Here is an 18918-nt window from a genome sequence, read left to right as displayed (position 1 = left end):
TGGCTTTGTGTGAGCCTTTGGTAAACTGCATAAAGGATCTGGAAAGATGAGATCTGGAGCACCTCATCACCTGAATGCAAATCAAGGATCAGCCTGAAAGTCTGTTAATGAAACCATTAGACGTTGTAAAATACTGTTAAGCATTGGAAGTTACTGGATTATACACTGAACACGACTGGACCATATGGACTAAAGAAGCAATATCTATCTATCTGTATCCATTCGCTGTTCAACTGGTTTAAGCTTGCTACTTGTGTATGCGTGTGCGTACAGAAATGTTCACGCCTCTGTCCTTGTATGCGTCCACCTCTGCGGCTAACATTACATGTTTTTATGTCTGAGGTAGCGTGAGAACCAGGTCGGTCTCCTGAGAAGAGTAACGGTGAGATGAAGACGAGTAAATGAGGGCAGGAGTGATGAGAAAAACAAGAAGAAAGAAGTGGAGAAATGCTGATGCGGAGAAATCACCGATAAGGCCTCTCTAAGCTAATTAGAGGGTTAAAACCAAACCACCATTGTAGAGTGTGCAGTTACAGCCAATTAGGAAGCATTGTAAAGTGGGCCAGTCTATCGTGAGGAGACTTGAATTCTTCATACTGTTTCATAGAAGCCACGACTTCCTCCCTGCTTCTCAAATGTGTCGATTCATGTGCATAAACATATGCATGTGCATTTCACATATCATTTCCAACCTTAAGATAGTTGTCCAAAAATGTTTAGATAAATGAGTTAAGTGGGCGACACATTTCCTATTGTGAGCTAATCTCCACCACGCCAGGCGCTTGGGTTTGCATCTTTTCATGGGTACGTGTTAATTAGGAGCAAGCTTTCACGCCTCGATCAAATGAAGAGGCTTTGATCCTTCCTGCTTCGGCCTCTCGTGGGTACGGATGAAAAGTGAAAATGAAGGAAAGGGATAGAAAGTAGGTGAGGGAAAGTCTACAACAAAGTTAGATGTGTGCCAGGTTCATTATTTGAGGTTATATTCAATAGGGTTTATGGTTTATTTTTGAATGTGGAGAAAAAAACAATAAGATGTTTAAAATGTAATTTGTGATACCAACACTTTGAATTTATTCTGTGCCATGTTCATGTTGTCATGTTTTTCTTCACTGCAGGACTGAAAGCCTGCTCTGGACTGAAGTCAAACTGGATACTTTAGTCATATCATATCAATGATGTAAACAAATACTTTGTATGTCTTTTAAACCACATACTTTGATATGACTTTAGTTTAGTATTGATTTTATTGTTGTTAGGCTGCTTGTTTGTCTTTGCTATTCATTATTCTTATTTCTTACCTATTATTTCCAGTGTTTTTTAAAGGACCTTGTGCTGCATCTTTGCATATATGCTATACAAAAATACCATTGCTTTACTAGACTATTAATGATTTATGACATTTCAATAACATTTAGACAAGACAAAAATGTAGCAGAGTAGGAGTCATGAGAATTCATACTGCAGTATTTTATATACAATATGTCAGCATTTATGTTGAAAAGGTCATAAAAAGTCATAGTATATGTTGAAAAAAGTCAGAAAAGGCTCATACTATAAAATGACAAAAATACTTACATATGCATATTATGACCTTTATTACTTTTTTTATCATACTATTCTATGACATTTCGATTACTATTTTATCATACTATACTATGACCTTTTGATTCGTTTTTTATCATACTATTCTATGACCTTTCTATTACTATTTTGGCAAACTATACTATATTTTTATTACTTTTTTTATCATACTACACTATGACCTTTTTATTACTTTGTTATCATACTATTCTATGACATTTCGATTACTTTTTTATCATACTATACTATGACCTTTTGATTCGTTTTTTATCATACTATTCTATGACCTTTTTTATTACTTTTTTGATATACACACTATCACAACTTTTTACTACTTTTTCAACATACATAACCATGTCTTTGTCAACATACTATAGTAGGGCATTTTGATTTTTGTCGACATACTATATGATTTCTTTTATACTTTTTCAACATACTATACAATTTATTTTTAAATACCTTTTTGACATACTATACTATGATCATTTTATGACTTTAAAAAAAATACTACAGTATAAATACAGATATACAGACCTCTCCATAACTTTTTGTCATATTAAACTATGACCTCTCTATCACTTTTCTGTCCTAAGTATGACCCTTCTATGTCTTTTTGCGAAATACATTATCATAACTTTTTTATCCCCTATTCAACATACATAACCATTTGAGTCCTTTATCACTTTTTTCAACATACTATACAATTACTACAACTTTTTGGACAAACTATACTATTACAATTTTTTTTTAATACTAAAGTGTAACTTTTTAACTTTTTTTAACATGCTACAGTAAGAATTCACGTAACTTTTTCGACATACTATACAATTATTTTTCTGACTTTCTCAATACATTACACTTTGACTTTTTTATGTTTTTTTTAAACATACTATACTATGACTTTCCCCCATAATATATCATCAGTATTTTTTACTTTTTTGCCATACTATACTATGCATTTTTTTGTTATAATATTCTATGACTTACAACGACTTTCTTCTGTGACTATTTCATGATATTTCATACAATGACTGGCATATTAATGCTGTATTGTGGTGACTTTTTCATAACTTTAACTATACTTTTTACATTAATGACACACAAGTACGTTTTTACGACATAGCCTACTATACCATGACTATTATGAGATTGAGATACAAAAGACCCAGAAACAATTCACTTGTTATTTAGCCTTTATTAAATAATAATAACATTAAAAAAGAAATTCTTCTGTACAAATTCTACAAACAACATTTTGAGTTATCTGGCCAGTGCTGTAGGTGTGTGTATCTCTTAATATAGTGAGCATATATCTGTGTGTGCATATGTGCGTATGTCAAGGTGTATACATGTGTATCCATCGAGACAGAAGAGGTAATGCTGACTGGACTACAGGAGGAAAGAGAGTCGAACAGGAGAGAGAGAGAGAGAGAGAGAGAGAGAGAGAGAGAGAGAGAGAGAGAGAGAGAGAGAGAGGATAAGAGAGCTCCAAGGCACTTGGAATACGGTCCATTATAAACGCAGTTAGATGGACAGAAAAAACCCTCCATCTCTCTCTCTCTCCATTGTTCCCTCCTTCATCTCTCCTTCTATGGACATCTTTGAAAACCATGTCATTATGCTCCTATTGTCTTTCCTTACTTCACTTCATCGGGCCTCCTCCCATGAATGGCCTCGAAGAGAGAGAGAGAGAGATTGGGCAACCACAAATGTTTGACACTTTTTCTTACCCTTTACTTCCTCTCTTTTGTTCTTTCATTTTACCCCCGCCAGAGGCCAGCAGGAAACATTCAGTCAACACAAAAATGACTTTCTGGGATTGACCTTCATCTTCTGTGGCCATGAAAGATCCTCCAATTATATTTTCTAAGATTTCTGTCTGACTCTCTCCCAACCTTTTTTTTTTATAATTGTTGTGTGTTTCTTGTTCTTGCTGTGTTATGTGTCTCTCTCTCACCTTCCATTTGTCCTGCTCACAGTCTCATTTTATATTTGTTTATCTTATTGGCTGTCTGTCCTCACCATCAGTCAGCTGAGCATCTCTCCAGAATGTACAGCCAGATGTACAAACGGTTTAAAGTAAGTCAATGATGACTATTTTGTTTTAAATTACCTCAACCTTTTCCAAACCTTTACAAATTGCTTTACTAACATAGCAATCACCATCTCACATCTTGTTTTAGTTGTCAAAAGTGTTTACTTGCAGCTGCGGATATGTCAATATAAAAATGTATTATAAAAATGCATTCTGGGAGGCATTAAAGGTAACCTGTGGAGTTCTCTTGTAAACACATAAAGTTCTATTTACACATTGTATCTCTGAGGTCTTAAAAAATCATTAACATCCTCATAAAAAAAGATTTGCAAAGCCTTTTCCCAACTAATGATCTAAGATCATGCTTGCTTATGGCCTGCTTCTCCTCAGATGAAAATTGTTGCTTTTTTTTATGGCATGTTATTGTTGCCAACCATCAATCAGTGGAATATGGAAACACTGCTCAATAGCCCTACTAGTGGTCAGAAACTCCACAGGCTACCTTTAAGTTGACACCAAAATGAAATGAGCTGAGAATTCATGGGAGGAACAGCTGCATAACGCTAAAAATGTTTGATTTTTGTTGGATGATTGATGAGACTTCTCCCTCCTGTAAATATATTTTTATATTAAATATCTTTCTCTCTCTCTTACTTCCTGTCTGTCTATCTTGTGTGTGTGTGTGTGTGTGTGTGTGTGTGTCTCCTCCTGTTCATCAGTCTCTCCAGCAGCACTGGCACTCCTCGATGGCTGTCCTCCGATACAGCGTATACTGTAGTTAGCTTAAGGCTCGATTGTGTGTCCAAGAAAGTCGATGTTATTTCCACTCTCCACCTTAAGTCATTCCTTCTCCTTACGTTTTTTTGAGCGTGCTTCATTCAGGGTGGATGCGATGCTAAGAGCGGTGGATAAAAGGCAGGAGGATTTATCACTCTCAGTCCGGTCTCCACCCGGCCTCTTTTAACACTTGTTCAGACCCCCTGTGCACATGCACGGCTCTTTGGCAATCCATAGGTTGCAATAAAACAATCACTGACATTTTGTTCACACAGTGTCTGTCCATCATTTGGGCATTATACAGTCTGAAAAGCAAAAAAATATAGATATATACCAAAGACGAACCCAATAATACTCAATCTAAAGCACGACTCCAAAACAGCATGTTAGATTTAGATAAACCTCTGATTTTCTGTCTTCCATCTTCCGTTCGCTTTCCTCCTCTCTTTGTAAAGACCATAATGGAAATGTGTGAAAATTGAAAAGGGCTGAAGTAACAGTTAAGACCATGGAGTCCAACACAATGCTAAAGAAATTCTAAAAATGGCGTAAGAGCTCTACAGGGCCGCTACGAACTGAAGCTGGCTTTTCTTCACCTTTTTTTTCCCAAACAGACACGAGTCTAAAACATAACATAAACAGTCACCATTACTCTTCTATGCCACTGGTTTCACAAAGCGCAGACCAAGGGCAGACAAAGGAGCGAGGGAGCGCCATATGGCAGGCTAATGGACATTTTAAAGTCCCAGAACTCATATCTAAAACTTTCAGAAACAAACAAACAAAACAAAAAAAATGTCTCTTTCGTCTTCTTTTCCTCCTTCACCTTTAGAAATCTAGATTAATTTGAGTAGTGTGGTTTGACTTCTTTAAAACTTCTTCAGGGGGATAGGCATTCACTTGATATGTGTTGATTTCAGTCAAAAGTACCCACATTAAATGGTCCACTGGTGCTGAAGTCTTCACCGACAGTCCTCACCTGGAGCTTTTTGATTTCAGCATGCCATCTCTTTGGGCCACATTCAAATTCAAGCCGATGAGGACAAATTTGACATTGCCCATCTGCAGAGTACCAGTCATCGGTACATGATAATGAAATTCTTCTATTTGTGAAGAAATCCACTACCAACATTTTAACCAAACACCCCCCAGACTGTGCTGTCATTTGTGGTCCAAATGTCCAGCTTGTCCTGGGTGCTGTGCTCGCCCCCCTAGCTTCATTCCAGTGGCTGGGTGGGTTATATTCTATGGTAGATCTGTCATTCATATTCATGTATTCATTCCTTCATTCATTCACAGGCTTTAAGAATCAAGCAGGCTCTCTCCTGCAGGCGGAGGAGATATGGTACTGTGGGTAGGGGAGACTGGGGGTCAGGTGTTTACCCAGTTTAGGCCTCATAGCATGTAGGGGAGATCAAGGTCACAAGTTTCCACTGGCACGCAAATAGGTGAGGAAACTCTGGGTTGAATGTTCCTCCCTTTGGACATCAGAGCAGGCTATTGGGTAGGGGACACTGGGGATTGAAATAACAGATAGTGCTTCCTTTTCATTTTTTCTTTGTCCAAACCGAGAACAGGACAAAATTAATTTTGCAGGAGATCACGGGGCGTATCTTTTTCTGCCATCGTTCTCTAGAGTTCTCCTCCTCCTCTTCATGCTTCCGAGCAGCACCTCTGCTGGTTTATCTTCACTTTATGCTTAATCCCGTCGTACAACTCAAAGTTGTAGTTCTCCAATGTTGTGGAGGAGCGGGAGGAAAGCCCGCTGTAGGAGCACGTGCAGTAGAGGAGCAGCCCTGCACAAATGGCGCCCAGCAACACGCCGAGAGAGCTCATCACGATGATGGTGAGGAGGATCGGGTCCAGTGTGTACAGCCACGCGTTGTCCTTGTCTTTTTCTGACACCAAGGTCACGGAGGAGGGGTCCACATCAGAGGAGGAGGGTGTAGAGAAGGAGGATGGCCACCCTGGGAAGTCATAGTCTGGAGAGAAGACAGGACACTTTAGAGAAAACTTATGGACAACTGAGGGTGTTTCTATTCTAGCGTCACAGATTTCAGAAGAGTAGAAAAGAAATGTTCAGACCCTGGCTGTACAACTCAACAAGAACAAGAGTCAACAATTGAAGAGTCTGCTTATCAATGTTTAACAATAGAATAGTAATAATAAAGAAATACTTCAAGACTTCTTAAACTGTGCGGGATGCATTAAAAATGATTAGCAAAAAATTTTAATATGAATGATTTTGAACTAAAGAAGCAAAAACAACATCGGAATACTCCTCTAAATTGATGCTTTTAATTAACAGTGTCACTGTGTCTACAATTGACAATTATGAGATGAAGGTAAATGTTAAACCTAATGTAATGTATCTGACATTGACTTACACAGCAACATCAAGCTAATGTTAGCTCACAGAGCCAGAGTAAGCTACTGCTCAAGTCAGGCTGTAGCCTCCTTGAGTGTATTGAGCTGAGCAAGGGTTGTTTTACTGCTTATAGATTTGTAAATGTGTAAAATCTCCTTTCAACAGTCAGACAGTCTTGCTTACAGGCTATGACTCCAACTGTATCATAAGCAAATATACCGCGTCATGGCTGATAGAGTCAATAACAGCTAATTCTGTTCCCCCACTTGTTATTGTTGACTTGTTAAGTTTGGACACAGAATGACATTCATGACTGTAAAGGTGTTGTGGCTGTGTTGAAGTGTGCACATCTAGCTAGCACAAGCAATCACGCTAATCCACTTAATGAATGTATACACATGAACAAGCCAATCCGCAATTAAGTACTGCGTTTAGAGTGTTTTATGGCAGTACACGGTGACACACACACACACACACACACACACACACACACACACACACACACACACACACACACAGAGGAAAGCAATAAACAGACAGTAAACAGACTTGTTTAGTAAAGTAAAGGCTGAGTACTCTTCTTATATCTGCCATGGGGCTGGGAGAAACAAGGGATAATAACACACACACACACACACACACACACACACGGGAAGTAAACCATGATTGTTACAGACAGATGTTTTCAAGGTGCCCAGGAGGAAGCTGTCTGTCTCACTTTGTCTGCTATGGAACATGAAAGAGGAGAGGAAACACACGCTAAGATGCTCACACACACACACACACACACACACGTTTATCTAGAAAAAGAAGCGCCGTGGGCATGCCTCTGCTTAAAGAGCCATGTGACTCTTATTTTGGCGGGACTGAAACGTAAGGCGGTTAGTATAGCCTCAGGTTGAGAGTACAGGAGAGAAGAGGACTTCAAACCTCACCTCCATTGATGGGGATCTTTCCGAAATCAATAGGTCTGGGATCTGTTAAAAAGATACAGATAGAACAGATTAGTATTAATCTCACCCGTTCATTTCGTCCATAACATGTTGCGATAACATCACTGCATTTCTGCTGTTTTCAGCACAAAAGCTACATTTGTAGATGGAAATCAAACTCAACAAAGAGCTTAAAGAGTGAGTGATGTTGTTTAGACTGACTGAAGATATCTGGAAAGAGATCTCCTACATTTCAAACGGATGGAGAGAGAGAGAGAGATACTTTACTATAAAGAAACGAGACCCACAATTGTTTCATAGAAAAATATCACCTTTATTACCTTCACATTCCCCACCACACATTTTCTTTTTATTTTAAGACCATGAAATTCAACGAGCTAAAATACAATATTATATTTCCGAGGCAGGCCGAAGTGCAATGCTCTTAAGGGTTTGGAAGCTCCAATCTGCTTCAATTCAGTTTGATTCAACAAAATAGACTTATTAACTTATTCAGAAAACAATAGAGCAATATCTGGGACAGCTGATAATCATTTATTGCCGGGGCAAAGCAACCAAAAAGGTATTATGAAGTGAAATCATAATAGATATTTTAAAGACAAGAAGTGAAAAACTAATTTAGTAGATATGAAGAAAGATACGGAGACTCATTTTCTCAATGAGATAAGGTTATTTTCCCCGTGAGACATGAGGCATCCAGACTATTCCCTCTATAAACAGCCTTTATTAACTTCCAGTACTCTTCAGTCTGTAACTGATAGTAAGATATGTATTTAAATGAGACCTGCTATCTGTGAAATGAAGATATTTGCTCATGTATTAAATATGAGGTAATTTGAAATTAAAGCAGTGAATCAATCACATCTTTAATTGTTTAAAATTTACCCAAAGTTGACTTCCAAACCCAATTAGAGAACAAACAAAAGAATTTACAGCAACCGATAAATCCTTTGCTAAACGGAGTGCATTCATTCTCCAATGTTTGGCTGTCGGGAATTTGCTTATTTAATTACTTCATTATGAGATTGAGTATTTTTGCCTCTTGGTTTTGTAGACAATCATAAAGTCGAAAGGTCTTTCCTCCAAAGACTAAGTGCACAGGAGTAAATACAACAGTCATGTGGCTGAAGGTAGGGATGAACATTTAAGCAGTTACCATTTCAAAGCTGCTTTTATTGAGCACGAGTCTAAACAAACCAATTAAACCGAGTTAAAGTGCATCCCTTGCTGAGGCCACGTTCCAGAAAAATCAGTCTTTGCTGCTTTGCATTAAGAAAAATCTTTCTGATCAATAAAAAAACCTCAAAAAGTAGAATAAATCCCCAAAACAATAACAATATAATCAATTAATTTGATAAAAATAACATCACCTGGGTATATTTTTTCCAAACATTCACACTTTACCCATAAAATGTGTGATTTCACATCACCAAAAGGTGAAAAGTGAAAAGGCGAACAAAGGAAATAAGCGATCTAAACATGTCTGACCAATCACGTCTCAAAGCACGCAACCTTGGAAAACCCCAGAGTGGCCTGCAGATCATGGACATGACTTCAAATGATGTTTGTCTGAACCACCCCACCAAGTAAAATAATGCTGTCATTGTAAAAAAAAAAAGAAGAAAAGCTGTTACTGTGCAGAATAGGCAGTTAGCCCTGAAACAATGGATACCTGCTAAATATGGCTAGGTCTTCTGGAGGTCTTACTAAAATGTACTCTTCAGGTAGGAGCTAGATGAACATGAAAGCATCTCATCAACCCCCTTGTCTGTGTCCTGATGGTGTGAATGTAAAGTCTCACAACAGGCCCTCGAGGCTCAAACTTCTCCTTTCTCACAGTCAACTGAAATCACCACAGGCCTCGACAAAAACACTAAATCAATGGAGAGAAAGAGAAAGAAGCAGGATAAAGAAAAGACAAGATGCTCGGACACCCTTTGGACGACTGTTGAACACTTTCTAATGATCCTGGCTTAAAGCCCTCAGGCTTGGATCCCGAGAAGAATCATCACGCGGATCTGAAAGCAGATTAAAACTCCCTGTAGCCCCATTTTATCTCCACTCTCCAATTAGCAAGAGAAGAATAAAAAGGGGGCCTTTTTATTCAGGCAAAGACATGGAAGGCTCTTTGGCACCATACGCTGCTCTAGTGGGGGCCCGAGGACCTGTTAGAGTGCTTTCACTTGTAATATTTCTCCAGGAAACAGAGGAGGACGAGGCAGAAAGGAAAAAAAAAGAAAAAAGAAACGGCCTGAGGGCTAGAAATGCTTACCGCAAGGTTTTATGAATGCAATCAGCTCCATTAACTAATTAGAAATATTAAAGGGCTTCAAAGTAGTCTGTGATGGAGAAGGGAGAAGGGAGAGCTTTTTTTTTATTTAAAAGCGTTTCATGAAGAGCCGCCAGCACATTTCCCAAATCTTGCAAAAAGTTTGATCGAGAGAAAGCGAGAGAGAGAGAGAATATGAAAGAGAAAAGTGCAAGGGTAGCACAACATAAATACAGTCATATATCATTCCTCTGCTTGAATTTCAGACCCGCATTGATTGGGTTATAGCACAGGGCTGCTAGAGTGAGTCACATAATGTGTAAATCATACACAGTCGATTGCAATGGAAGGGAAAGGGAGGATCTATTCTGCCAAAAGACTTCTTTCATCTGCATTTGTGTTTGAAACAACCTGCCCTCCTCCTTGAAGTCTCTCCCTCCTTCAATCCAAAACCCCAACCTGCCTCCCTGTTAGCCTTCCTCTCGGAGTAAAAGAAAAATCTATCTTTAGAAAGTAGAGAGAGCAGTTTTTTTTCCCTTCTTTTTTTTTTTACTTCTTTCATCTTCCTCCATCTCTGGGCGCCTTCTTTGGAGGGAAAGGGGGCTCGCTTAATGGGGCTTTCTCTGAGAGATTTTGCTCTCCGCCATTTCTGCCTCACATTTTCCCTCCTGTGTTTTCTACTGGGAGGCTTTGGGATGAAGGGAAGCAGCAGAATGGGAACAAGCAGGTTTTGATAAAGCAGGCTGGGGGATTTGAGCATGAACAAAATGATGTGGGGGGGAGGGGAGGGGGGCATGAGCATCAGCATGAGTCAAGAAAAAATGTTAAGATCATCTCAGTGAACACAATCAATACAACCGTTGCCTTGAAAAGTATAAAAAATAAACATTGTGTAACTATTATACATCAGAAACACATGTAGGCATACCGTCACGTGTGATTTCAAAGAAAGAAATACCATTAAATACACAACCAGTACATTATTAAGATGATTGTTTCTTTTTAAGATTCACAGTAAATGTAAGAAATTGTCATAAATCATCAAAGCCTTCAATAAATCATCTAGTAGCAGAAAAGTGCTAATGTTACTCTCAACATCGCAAAAATAATGTGGAACTTCAAAAATGCATCATGTCACCCAAATCTTTTAGCAAACTCATCTATGTCGATATTAAAACGCACATACATTTTGACTGACGAAGAAAAACCATCAAGAAATCAGTGTGATACTGCTGACCTGGAATCAGTGTTATTTGACAGATCAAAGTGAATGAATTGATAAGAGGAAATGACTAGTCATCCTGGATTAGTGTGTTTTTCTAAATTTCTTTCACACAGCGTGTTTGGTCTCACCTGTTGAATAGAAGCAAAACTTTATAGCCAAGTGGACCAGACTGTCAGGTCACCGGGCTTATATGTAAAACATTATGATATATATTTTTTTTATACAAATTCTAAATATTTTCATAAGATGACTCGCAACAAAATTTAACAGAAGTAGCAATTTGAACTTGCACAGACTTCAAAGAAAAGTATAAGGTCTTTATATACTCAATACATATGATTTTGGATTCGTTTCATTCACCCAGTCTAATGTGTGTGCGACATACAACGTTTAGTTTGAACATTAACAGACAGGCATTGGATTATCTATGAGATCAAGGCAAAACTGTATAGAGGCCATTAATACTCCGACTTGACACCGAGGCACTACCTCGTCCTGGAGGCGAAGAGGTAATAGTTTTAAAGCACATTTTTAAGAAAAGGCATATCAGGATGTAATGTCAGATGCACTCAGGGTATCACGCAAGACTCAATGATTAACCGCTGAAAATGTGTGACGTGTCCGTGCATACAGTATGTGTTCGACACTCTTGAACCTTTGTGTGTGTGTCGATGCCTGGAGAGTGTTTGTTCCTGGGGTCTGCACGATGCGATGTAAGCTGTCTCATCCTATCTTTACCGCCCCGTGTAAACCAGACAGAGAACAGCACAACACTGATTCCTCGTTCACAGACCAAAGGAGCCACCCACGGTGGATGTGTTGCCGTCTATCCGTCACGCCTGGAAGGGCAGCACTAATTCTCCCCATACCTCTTTCCCTTTTTTTCTGTTCCTAATCTGTCTCTGTCACTCTCGGTCGCCTCAAAGGCCCGTGGAACAAATAAACAGCAGCTTCATTCAGACCCAGAGAAATAGCCTCCTTTCTTCATGCAGCACACACTTTCTATCCCCCCTGTACCTGTGTGTAAATCCCCCCCTCTCTGTCGGAGGCAGGCAGTGTCCAAGCTGCAGATCAGAGCGCGGCACACAGACGTATCCTGCTCTGAGGAAAACAGTGGGTGTGTTTTTGTCCACAGTCTGTTAGGCAGTCTACAAGTCCAGGCTACCAGGTTGGGGTGCAGCTGTAGAGGCCAGTATGCTCTTCAGTACATTAAAAAAAAAAAAAAAAAGTGGCACTCTAATGTTGTTATCAGGCCCTCATCAGCCATTAGAATTGGCAATTAAAGTTCTTTCATCTACTCTCCCCAGCGATGGTAAAGTTTACTGTCAGGAGTCCGTCGGCCAGCGCCAGCCAACAAATACGTTCAGCAAAGGTGCATGCTGATCAGTTAATTAGATCAGTCATCAGCGACAGGAACTGCAGCGGCTCTTCCTCGTGGAGTCTCATCAGTGAAGAGTGGCAGTTACGCTGAACGCTGCTGTTGATCATTTATTCCTGGGAGTTTGCACGCCCTTTGATCATTCCATTTGAACAAAGCCTCGTAATAAAAATCACACACAGTCCAGTTGTTCTCAACACCGGGAATCGTAGCTGTCGTCTTTCTCCAGTCTGATGGTGAGCATGGGGTCAAGACTCGGCCCAGTACCTGGGTACAGGTGGTTCTGGTTCGGGCTCTGGATCAGATTATAGCTGGGGTTTTGGTTCTGGTAGCAGTTTTGGTAACCCTGCTGGTTTGGATGCTGGCTGTTGTGGTACATCACTGAATGGTGATGACTACCGCTGGTCTTCTTAGGCGCCCAGTGGTACCGATGGCAGCACAATGTCACCACCACCGTTACAGTTACCAGCAGCAAGAAGGCAGCGCATCCTGCCAACACATAGTACCAGTAGGCAGGGACAGGCTGCACCGCCACTGTGTCTACTGTGGGCTCCATTCCAGACATGGCACCCCCTAGAGGGCAGGAGGACACATTACTGGTTGACACTATGGAGGGAGGCAGGCATGCAGACCGCATTGGAGAGTTAAGAGCTCTCCAGCTGACTGTTCTCTAAGCCCCTCCCCCAGAGAAGTCACTGTTGAATCATAGCTTAGCAACCGTGACCAGGCATGGCAGGTCTGTCAAGCTTTAGAACATTCACTTGCCATTGTTATTGCTGTCAGTGTAAATTGCATACGTGTCGTGCGAGAATGGAAAGCTTGACAGGCCTGGCAGTAACTAAGGGGGTGGGACTTAGTGAATGGTCAATTACTGCGGCAGTGAGCTGCAATCATTGTGCCTTACTGGAATTCAACTAAACATAATGTAAGATGTACAGCAGGCAAAAAACCCTCCAGATTCAGCTCACTTCCTTACATTGTAACAGCAGATTGCATACTCCAAGTCATCTAAAGTCTTCATTCTTCACCAAAAAAAAATGCATATATGTTTTGATTATGCTGGTTTCACACACAGCATTTTCGGTTGATGCAAACATCACAAGCATTAGCTGCACATTGACACGCAGAGGCTCATGCGATGCGTTCCGATTTGATCACAGAATGCAAAGCCTTGATTATGCAGCGGTCGGCTGATTTGGACAAAGGCCGGGGAGCGTTGAGTAGTTTTATTTGGTAGGACGCAGCTGCTTCCATCAGGGCGAGATCACAACGAAGGGAGTCGAGTGGAGAGGGGAAGAGGGGAAATCAGAGAGAAATTACAGGGGTGGAGAAAGGATAAGAGCGAAGGTATTATAGGAGGAAAGAATGGAGTGAAATAGAGAGGGGTTGTAGAAAGTGAGGCGAGAGGGTGGGAGGGAGGGGAAGTGAAGGGAAAGAGCTAATCCTGCCATGATATCTTTAATCCTGCATTAGAGGGTTTGTCGGAAACTTCAATACTCTGTCAACTCACTGTGAAAGAAACCCGCTGAGAGAGAGGTTGTGGAAGAAACAGAGACAGAGAAAAAGAATGGGAGAGAACAGAGGAAAGAACGAGAGAATGTGAAATAGAAAACACAGGCCCGGAAGAAAGAGGAAGACGGCAAGGAATGATGAAAGGATGGAGGAAGGAAAGGTGCAGAGAAAGACGCAGAACCTCAAGGAAACCAGCCAGCTTAATTTTGTCTTTATTTTCCAAGTTCAGACGTACTCTTTAAGGGTTTAAAATTGGCTTTGATTGTAAAGCTGTGCTCTGAGCAGCATGCACAGTGAGCCTTCCCACCAGTGGATTAAGACACAGATGATTTCTAGGGCTGCAAAAATTGACTGTTGCTTTGCCTTTTTTCATCTAAAGGGGAACAAAGGGGGAAGTTTCTCAAGAGCAGCGCTCCTAAAGTGAGCTAAAGAAAAGTGTGGCTTTCAAGGAACATTGGCTACTTAAGTTTCTGAAGCCCTGAATTCATTTCTTTTTTTTTTTTTTTTTGTCATTGAAGGTCTTACACTTCACAGATCAACAATCTTACCATATCTGAATGAGACGTGGAGTTGAAAGTGTGAGTGTGTGAGTGCTCTATAATCAAACTGAAGCCAGAATTAGCTTCTTTTCTCAGCGTGTACGTGTGTGTGTGTGTGTGTGTGTGTGTGTCGGTCAGCGTGCCGCCAGCCCTGTCTTTTTCAGAAGCCAAATGCCTTCTTGGTTGCCATGGCTACAACAACCCAACAGAGTGACACACTGTGAATGAAGCTGCCATTGTTCAGTTAACTGAGATCGTCAGGTTTATGATTAAACATTATATTTTATCTCAACTTCTCCCGACGTTTCTCCCTTAATGTGAGTCAATTGAATTATTCCCTTTAATATCTTTTTGATAACTTTTTCTCCACTGGGCACTCATTTTATTGCTAGAAGTATTATAATATCTAATTAAATCCATTGGTTGCCCTCATAGTTACCAGGGACAGCCACTGTATTCCTCCTCGAAATCCCTCACTAGGGATGAAGTCAATCTGACTTTTTGATTCAAATTTAAATTATCATCCAATTAATTTTCTGTCTATGCCTTCATCACTCAAAAATCTCCTTTTCACCTGCAGGATAATGGTAGAAACCACAGAAAAACACAATCTAAAAATATCCACGTCAAAAATAAGTCACTGAGGCATTTCTGTATAGTGTTTACATTCTAGGCAGTAAGTCTTGAACAGGGTTCAACTCCAAGCGCTCACCCAAAGAGAAACACTTTAGTTCTTAGCTCACTTTTCAACAGGCGTCCAGAGGGAGAAATGTAATCCCTCGCTCCGGGGCTCAATCTCATGAAAACACACGTGTGCGAGAACTGACACTGTTGTCTCGTGGGAGTCAAATGATACCTGCTCAGGATCCAATACTCCAAAAAACCTGCAAGCATTGGGTCAAATATTTAGCGTATGAGTCAGGTGTTGAGAGTTTTCTGAGTTAGGCTCATGGCTTTTACTATTTTTGGGAATGGCATTTTTGTTTTTTATTGAATTGAAAAGTGGTGGAAAACGACCAAGTGGTGCTCAAGTACCTGACCATATTTAAGGAATGTTTTTGATCTATTCACACACTGTGAACACGCGCGCACACACACACACAGACACACACACACACACACACACACACACACACACACACACACACACACACACACACACACACACACACACACAGACACACACACACACACACACACACACACACACACACACACACACTGACTACATTACTGTAAGCACCCTGCATCAGTAATATGGATGCAAACCAACTGAATGTTCGGCAATTATTTTTGTGCTTTAGCCCCCAGCTTCAAAAACATGAGACATTGCCTCGACAGTAATAAAAAGTAATTAAAGAAACAGATACGGTCTCAACCATCCATGATCAATGTGGACACTAATCACCAGATGCAAAAAAAACCCATCTACATATCACACAAGGCTTGGTATGCTACTCAGAGTGGTCAAATACAGTATATTTGGTGATATGAGGTCCAACTTTGAAGAAGTGTCACTGAGACCAAGGCTCCTTTAAAATACCATGTTCATATGTTGTGGGTCGGGCGTTTTAGGTCCCAACACAGTCTTTTCAAACAAGCGACCCAGTAGCATAATCTGCCCTAAGCCCTTTTTATCTGCTTTCAGAGTGGCCTATTTGAGGATGAAGGGGAGAAAAGGGAAACAAAGTTTGATGTTTAATTCATTTGGGATCAACAGCTTGCAGGGAGTGAGAAGAGTAAAGGAGAGATGGAAAAGGACTTAAAACAAAAGCAAGGAAGGGATTGAAAACGACTGATTGAGAAGAATTAAAGAAGCTGAGAGGAGGGAGGAAAAATATAGAGAAGGGTAGAAGAGGCGAATGAGAAGAAGTAACTGAATGGAAGACGAGAGTGACAGCAAATCAGGATAGAAGAATGAATGAGGAGCGACTGGGCTGTTCTCTACAATTAGGAAATAGTTAGGGTTGGACTGAGTTCAGGGCAGGAGAAGCAGACTCTGTTTGGTTCTTTTATTTTCATTGATAACCAGAGAAAACAACCAGATTTACTTTGACTATTTCAGCCACCGATTCCTGATTTTTTTTATACCTTTGATCCTATTTAGTAATTCCCCATACGAGCAATACAAAATGAACAGCATTTCAGTAAACCGCTGAGCATCTGTGCACATATTGGCACATTCACTGTAAACGCACACCCGTAACAGATCACGCACAACGTGGTGCACGCCACAAAAAAAAGTCAGTGGGAAGTGCAAATACACTCTGATGTCACCCTGTGGCGGTTGCACATGTTGCACATGTTGCAAATAATGTGTAACCATTTGTAAATAGTGCTTTCCTCACGAGGAACATACCGAACTACATAACCAAGAGTATCAGCGCAGCATGCAGGGAGTCATGCTGGAACAATGCAGAGTATCCATTCCATCAAGTTGCAACGATGTCACCAAAATATTCTTAAATGTGGATAAAGTATATCCTTTTTTTGGGGGAAATGTTATTTGTATGTAGTTTTATGTACATATTACAGAACTTACTAAGCATGTAAGAAATTATAGTTACATTAATGTGGAGATGATGTAACAGCTCAAGGGCAGAACCAATTTAGCTGTATGCAACATATGTTATGCACTATCAAGGTAACTCGGGGCTAGTGCAGTGCTACGAGCTGAGCTTAGCGACAAGCAGACGCACAGACATTTGGCACAGGAAGTACAGATGGAACAGGAAGTAGGACTTACTGGTTATGCCAGGTGTTAAGGCTGGGAAAGGCTCTGGAAGAGAGAGAAACAAAGAAATGTTATTGATGATGGTTAGTAAGGACGGTTACGAGGGCAGAGTCCTCTAATCGGACTGTATGGGTAAGAATGTAGAGGCATAGCTTGAGCCAATCAGGATGTGCCGAGCTGAATAAGTGTGGACCCTAAATAAATAAGCTGCTCGGCATCCTACACCCTCATCAGCAGCAGGGCCCCCTTGGTGGAGGGCCCCAGCTGTGGTTATAGAACTACCATCACAATATCATTTGTTTCAATTGTATCTTTGTTCCAATTTACACCAGCTCTGCCTTCTGTTGAACTCTATGACCGACTTAAGGTCCGCAGCCCACCTTGTCTTTAAAACCTTGGCTGCCACAGCAGAGGGACAGGGGTCCCCAGTCAAGGGCCTCTTCCCAAAAGGCTTGAGAGATGCCCTCACAAAGCCACTTGATTTTGATTAAACACATTAAGTTAATTCTATAGAAACCCATTATAATATGAATTACAGCACCAAATACATCATCTTTGAATTTGCTCAGTCTCAGCATATAGTGGCACATTTCCATGATTAAATTGACTTGGTACAACTATGTTTCTGATGATTGTTAACATAAATGCAGTTCAATACAGCTGAATTGCAAAATCCGAAAACGCTGCACTTTTTGCAAAGGCACGTGTTACTCATTTTTCCGAAAATCAATAAACGTTCGAGGAGTTCCAAGATGATATAGGAGTCTAAAGGCCAATAAATCTTCCTGGATGACAGTCATTTTTTTTTTTCAAAATGGAGAAAATAAGAAAAAAGAAAGACGGGGTTAGAAGACAGGAAGCATTTCCTCCCTGAATGTCTCTCTCTCTCTCTCTGTATCGGTCATTTCTGACTCACTTTCTTCCTTTTGCTATGCCATTAAGTCTCTCTTCCTGTGATGTGCTCTCTAACTCACTCTTCCTGAGGCGTCACACAAGGTGTTACTGGTAGTAGAGAAGAAGAAAGAAGTAGGTAGATGGGAGATAGAGGTGGAAAGAGCCAAGGAAGGGTGAAGAGACAGGAAATAGACTACTGGGAAGGAAGGGTGGAGGTAAGTTAAAGGGTCATGGGAACAGGGACTGAAATTCACTGCTGTTTATTATTTGCCAGAGGATACAACATCTATTATGAAAGTGTGTGTGAGGGAGAGAGAGAAGATGGAAAAAAGAGAGAAACACAGAGGGAAGATAAGAGAGAGTGGCAGCACAAGTTAGTTCTGTTTAGAGAAGATAGACGAAAGGAAAATAAAAGATACTGTAATAGAATAATGAAAACACATTTTGAAAAGAGAATGGTGGAAACTCAAAAGAGAGAGGAGCAAACATGCTGTTTTAGTTAAAAGCCCCAAAGCTCCTAAACAAGGACGTGGTGTAATATTTAACACTGCCTTGTACAATAGTGTGAAAAGTCATTCACAAAATGCAATAAAGAAAAAAATGGCATTTGAGACATCATACTTGACCCACAGAAAGAATTACAGCATTGA

At 40.3% G+C, this 18918-nt stretch overlaps 1 protein-coding gene across 3 annotated transcripts in view; it reads right to left on the bottom strand.

The window, feature by feature from the left end:
- Positions 1–2749: 2749 nt before the first annotated feature.
- The window catches only part of LOC311021669 (neuropilin-2-like), an 87377-nt gene continuing 71208 nt past the window's right edge, over positions 2750–18918 (bottom strand). Inside the window, exons 16-18 of one of the 3 annotated variants that reach the window (XM_084022375.1) lie at positions 17387–17419; positions 7700–7741; positions 2750–6378 (exon numbers count right to left, since the gene is read on the bottom strand). In XM_084022375.1, the coding sequence (XP_083878501.1) occupies positions 6050–6378; positions 7700–7741; positions 17387–17419 (404 nt within the window). In that variant the 3' untranslated portion in view covers positions 2750–6049. Of the gene's footprint in view, positions 6379–7699; positions 7742–11522; positions 13163–17386; positions 17420–18918 lie in introns of those variants that run through there. The other 2 variants (XM_084022376.1, XM_084022374.1) reach the window with 2 other exon arrangements.

This window comes from Eutrigla gurnardus (genome assembly GCF_963514095.1).
Source record: "Eutrigla gurnardus genome assembly, chromosome: 12".
In the NCBI taxonomy this organism is placed as follows: domain Eukaryota; kingdom Metazoa; phylum Chordata; class Actinopteri; order Perciformes; family Triglidae; genus Eutrigla; species Eutrigla gurnardus.
Note: the sequence above shows the minus strand (reverse complement) of the source record. Positions and strands in the feature narration are given on the sequence as shown.